Below are 6,000 nucleotides of genomic sequence, written 5' to 3'. Positions count from 1 at the left end.
CCGTCCATGCATGTAGTGATCGTGATTTTTTTTCTTCTTTTTTCACACACGTTGGAACCCGAGGGCGCGCCACGCTACGCACGCGCTCATCTTCCGGCGAACCGAACATTTCGAGAATACCGAACACACATTCGGCGCGCGCCGCGCGTGCGCGCCGTGCGTGGGGGCAACCCCATTCTCAGCCTCCATCAGGCAGTCCCGTGGAACATTTGCGTGGGAGTTCCCTTCGCCGCCATGTCCGGATAGTGCGCGTCTCTCTCTCCCTCCCTCTCTCTCTCTCTCCTCCTCTCTCTCTCCTCCCATCTCTCTCTCTCTCTCTCTCCTGCATCCTCCCCCACATTACCAGCTTAGCACAGCAGAAGCAGCAGCAACAGCAGCAGCGGCTCCTATACAGCATCCAGCATCCATCCACTGCCTGGGGAGCAGCAGCAGTCCATATACCCGCCGCGCAGCACCGACGCACGGACGGGGGCGCATCATCCAAGTGATGCCACAGCATCAGCCGCATCTCCACAACACACACTGAGAGTAAAGACCCCCCCACCGGGCAGGAGGGAGAGAGAAATACCCCGCTTCAGCCTCGAAGACAGTCCCTGTCCATGAAGATGTCTAACGCTGACATCGTCTTAACCGCCACGGATCGGATGGTGAAATGTAAGTCAGCCGACGTTGTTCGCCTTATGATTTATGGCTGTGGATGTTATATAATATCTCCAGTGTTGTAGCTCTCTCTCTCCTCGTTGGGGCTTTTCTGTGTGTGTGTGTGTGCAGGAGATGGCCTTTATTTCCCTGTCGTGCATTTATGCGGCCATCAAGTTGCGTTCACGGGCCATCAAGTTGCGTTCACGGGTCTGGTGTAGTGGGGATGCTGGAGCTTTGATGTTGATCAACAACCCGGGTTCTCTTTGCTGCACTGCCCCCGCTAACACCGGGCACACACAGCGGCAGTGCAGCGGAAAATATGGATGTTCAAAAAAATACCCCCCCCCCCCCCCCCCCCAAATGATTGCACATGCGTTTCTATGTGTCATATTCGCTGTGCACGATGTGAATGCGTCTTGGCTCTGGCTCCGGGTTTATGGGCACGAGATGGGAAGGAGAAAACACATCGGGATATAGCCGAGCTTGTTGTAGGAGCTGCGGGCAGTGATGCAGCAGGATTTCACAGGCCAGTGGGAGAGAGGAAGAGTGCATGAAATTGACATTTTAATGGTGGGGTATAGGGGGGTATATATTTTATATATCGGGAGTGAGTCACGTTTTAATTTGATGAGAAGAAAAAAGAAAGATCTATTTACGATTCCCCTCCACCAAAAAAAAAAAAAGCCACGCCACTAGATGAGAAGAAGGATGCTCTGTCAGATAATTACTGAGGCTATATACAACTTGGATCAATGGAGGATGATGAAGTGTGCTCATGACTCGTTTAGCACTGCTCGTTGTGACTCTGGGCCAGCACGGTGCCTGCATACATATATTCACATGCAGTGTATATTTATCTTAATGGCCGAGCTGCTCGGTCAGCATTAACAACTTTGTCCTTTAGGCTGCACACAGTTGTGGAAACCAGAGTCATCTGCACCGTGAGATGCTATTCTGTGACAACGGCTGCAAGGCACAACAAGAAAAACAGCTTTATTTAAGAATTACTCACAGGTGGACCCTTAAAAAAGGAACTATATTGTCAGAAAATGAGCCGGGTCCTTCCAGAGGGGCCCCTAAGAAGCTTATGTTTAGTTTTAACAAACTGTGCATCTGAAACATTTACATTTTATCATACTATTGATATATAGCAGATACTACAAATCATTGTTTTATAAGGACATTATCTCTAAAGAATGCATTGAATTGTTGCACTGTCATTCGTCATAATGTATATAAGAAATAAGTTAGTTTAAAGTGACATTATTAGCTCACGATCAAGATGAAATGATCTTTGACGAAGCTTTTTATGACATCCATGCGTTCAAAAATATGTCAAACAAGCCAAGAATTCTGACTCAGACTTTTGCAACATGCTCATGTAACATTTGGGATTTTCATAGGTTTGAAACACTTTTTTTTCTGGTTCTGGAGTAAAATCATACGTATGTGTTTCATTTTTGCTATTCTCACACCATGTAATGTGGACTCCTTGCTCCAAAGCTTCAAATGTGTGTTAAAATCCCCATTAATTGGCTCTTTTTTTACCTTTAAAAATGGTTAGTCAGCCCACCACCACACCATATGTTCCTTTTCACTTCTATCGGCTCTCTTGTTCTCGAAGATTGTTTTTTTTTCTTCTTCTCCAAATCCTTAAAGAGCTGAAAAGTGCTGAAAGAAATAAAAAAAAAAAATACTTGGATGCATCATGAATCCCTTCCGGTGATCAAAGGGACGGCGAGACAGACACTTCTTACAGTTATTGTAGAAAACTGCCGAGCACCGATACTACAAGCTCCTTAAAGTTATTTTTATCTCAAACTTTAAAGCTCAGTAAGATGCTCAGCGCTCCTCGTCTCTCTGACAGATCAAGTTATCTAAAAGAGATGTCGACAAACTGCTGGTCTGTGCAGGTTTGTTTGTCACCGCCGTGCTGTGGGCATCGAGAGGCAGATTCAGGTCAGTTATTTTTGGGGGACGAGGCCTTTAGTACGCCGGTGAAATATCTTACTTTATTACAGCGCCGTGGAGAAAAACGATTTTTCTTAATACGTCACGGTGGCCGTATTCCAAAGAAGAAAAGACGGTACCTGAATGTGAAGATGAAAGAGAGACACAACATGTCAGCTTCAGACTTTCAAACATTCACCGGTTACAACGACACGTCGGTGAATTTATAGATCATCAAAGACGGAGCGGTGCACACGGAACAGTAATAACGGTTCTTAAATGGTTCTTTAAAAGGCTTTCTGGTTTCTGGTCACCTACTGAGGAACCATTTTGGAAATGGTGCCTTAAAGAACCATGTTTTGAAGGTTCTTTGAGACACCTTTATAGGTTCTTTGAAGAACTATTTTACAGAAATGGTTCTTTAAAGAACCCTGGATTGAAAGGTTCTTTGTGGAACCATAAATGGTGCCTTAAAGAACCATTTGTTGAAGGTTCTTTGAGACACATTTATAGGTTCTTTGAAGAACTATTTTACAGAAATTGTTCTTTAAAGAACCCTGGATTGAAAGGTTCTTTGTGGAACCATAAATGGTGCCTTAAAGAACCATGTTTTGTAAGTTCTTTGAGGCACCATTATAGGTTATTTGAATAACTATTCAATGAATGGTTCTTTAAAGAACCCTGGTTTGAAAGGTTCTTTGTGGAACCATAAATGGTGCCTTAAAGAACCATTTGTTGAAGGTTCTTTGAGACACCTTTATAGGTTCTTTGAAGAACTATTTTACAGAAATGGTTCTTGAAAGAACCCTGGGTTGAAAGGTTCTGTGTGGAACCATTACTGGTGCCTTAAAGAACGATTCTTTGAAGGTTATTTGAGAGACCTTTACAAGTTCTTTAAAGAACTCTTTAAGCACATGGTTCTTTAAAGAACCCTGGTTTGAAAGTTTCTTCGTGAAAACCAAAAATGGTTCTTCTATGGCATCACTCTGAATAATCACTTTGGGCTCCAGATGGCACCTTCATTGTTCTGCGTGTGGTTGGCTTTGGTTCTAAACATTTACCATTATATTATTATACCACATCACCCTTCAAACATCCCGTGAAGCCGATCCCGCTGCCGGCTGAGCTGTGAAGAAGCAACGCCACGACGTGATATTAAAAGCTCGACACTCGGGTGGACTGCATGTTAATTGGGCCTCTTAGAAACATCTAGTTAGTCCAACCACAGGAAGCTCCTCACTGAACCCGGGGTTTGCTCATTATAGCAAACACAAACCTATATACCGTCGCTTCACTTCTGAATTCTCACTTGCAGGATGAAAGACGCATTAACAAAGGGTGTACAGTACAGGTTCCTTCTGCTCATTTATGATTGGTGCGTCTACCGCATGAGCAACTCCAACGGCGTCTTCGTGGCCCTCCAATGCAAATTTCAGTTTTCCATGGCGCCGCTGGCTGTGCTCCAACAGTCAGCTGCTGCTGCTGCTGTTGCCCGGCAACATACCGTGTTTCATAGTTCAACTCGGCTTTTGGTGCTTAGCAGAAGTCATATTTTTTCATCTCACCACCACACATCTATATATCAGTGCACTCGTACATTTGCGTCTATTTGTGTGTTGGTAAAAACGCATTTTTGAATTTTTATTCGTTGAGCATCTGGTTCGCTTTTTGGGGGATTTCGTTGTTATTAATGCTTTAATCCTCTCGTTGCTCCATTCTACCTTTTAAAACATGCTAAGTGTTATGTCCTTTTCAAAGCATCTGTATTTTTGGTTCTATTTCAGTTCATGTTAGTGCAAAAAAAAAGAAGGGGACTATTTTATGCATTTTACAGTAATTTAATGTAAATTACAGCACTGTATTTTGGACAATGCCGTTTTCTGAGATACTTTACAGTCATTGGCTCGTTCACTTTCTCTCAATTCCAATGCAAATTGTCCCATGAAGGTAATTCCTCGCTTGCATTCGAGACTGCAAAAGTCGTATTTCGTCCTGCTGTCTGCGCAACACTAACCTCACTAAAAGTTGAGACAAGTTGAGTGTTGACTGCTGCAGAGTGTGTGCTAGCGGGTAATGTGTCAAAGCATCACAGATACACACACTGCACACTGCGAACTTGTTTTAGTTCCATTTAATAAGCTCGCCCACCTCGTTATCCCAGGAGCAGCGACTTTGAGATATTCCTCTCGTCAAGCATTCATTATTAAAGACCATGTTGATCGTGTTGGGTTAAAGCTCTGAGACTCTTCCTTTGTCTCCTTAGCTATGCGCTGCACAAATATGGAGAGCATATACAACTTCCGACCAGAATTAACTTATGGCTCGTGTACATATGTGCAAGAGTACGAGAATATTTAGAGAAAAATGCATTCGGATAAAAGTTGAAAGTAGGCCAGAGTAAACGTTACTACGTGACATTTTAAAAGGGGAGGGAGTGTGGTGATGATAATGTTATATGGTAGAACTATTAAATTAAAGTTTATAGGGAACAAAATAAGTTGCATTATCAACAAGTCAAAGTATATACTAGTAAAACATGTGCCACTAAGCCTTTATGTCAAAACAACAATAAGTTCCTTGTTTATAGACAGAAATGTGCAGCTTGCGCATATAGCCAGTTATCAATCCTAAATATATTGCTGCCTTCCTCAGAAAAGACCAAAAACAATTACACAAAAATGAAGATATAAATAAAAAGAGCTTAGCCGGTGCGACTGAGCATTATCAGACAAACAAAAATGAAATAACCTGCCACTTTGAACAGCATTAAAAAAGCAGTAGCGAGGCACGTAGACTCTTTAATGACTCCATAAACCCAACAAGCAGCTGCGACCCACAAACACACACAACACACACACATGAAAGCAAAAGAGAGCCACACAGAAAAGTACAACACACACTTTCCTAGGCAACGTGGACGTCTTCCTCTAAAGAGAGACTCACCTCTCTGAGTCATTTAGCCTCGTTCACCACCGAGTCCTCCTCAGTTTCCTCAGGGTCCTCCTAAGTTTCCTCAGAGTCCTCCTCAGTTACCTCTGAGTCCTCCTCAGTTTCCTCCGAGTCCTCCTCAGTTTCCTCAGAGTCCTCCTCAGTTACCTCCGAGTCCTCCTCAGTTTCCACCGAGTCCTCCTCAGTTTCCTCTGAGTCCTCCTCAGTTTCCTCAGAGTCCTCCTCAGTTTCCTCCGAGTCCTCCTCAGTTACCTCCGAGTCCTCCTCAGTTTCCACCGAGTCCTCCTCAGTTTCCTCAGAGTCCTCCTCAGTTTCCTCCAAGTCCTCCTCAGTTTCCACCGAGTCCTCCTCAGTTTCCACCGAGTCCTCCTCAGTTTCCTCCGGGTCCTCCTCAGTTTCCTCCGAGTCCTCCTCAGTTACCTCCGAGTCCTCCTCAGTTTCCTCAGAGTCCTCCTCAGT

At 44.0% G+C, this 6,000-nt stretch overlaps 1 protein-coding gene across 4 annotated transcripts in view; it reads left to right on the top strand.

Moving 5' to 3' along the window:
- The first annotated feature begins 418 nt into the window (after positions 1-418).
- Positions 419-6,000, top strand: part of ppp3ca (protein phosphatase 3, catalytic subunit, alpha isozyme) — a 36,016-nt gene continuing 30,434 nt past the window's right edge. For all 4 annotated transcript variants that reach the window (XM_056411634.1, XM_056411633.1, XM_056411632.1 and 1 more), the window contains exon 1: positions 419-654. In XM_056411634.1, the coding sequence (XP_056267609.1) occupies positions 600-654 (55 nt within the window). In that variant the 5' untranslated portion in view covers positions 419-599. The remainder of the gene's footprint in view (positions 655-6,000) is intronic.

This window comes from Pseudoliparis swirei, chromosome 3 (genome assembly GCF_029220125.1).
Source record: "Pseudoliparis swirei isolate HS2019 ecotype Mariana Trench chromosome 3, NWPU_hadal_v1, whole genome shotgun sequence".
In the NCBI taxonomy this organism is placed as follows: Eukaryota; Metazoa; Chordata; class Actinopteri; order Perciformes; family Liparidae; genus Pseudoliparis; species Pseudoliparis swirei.
This window is presented reverse-complemented; position numbering and strand designations above follow the sequence as displayed.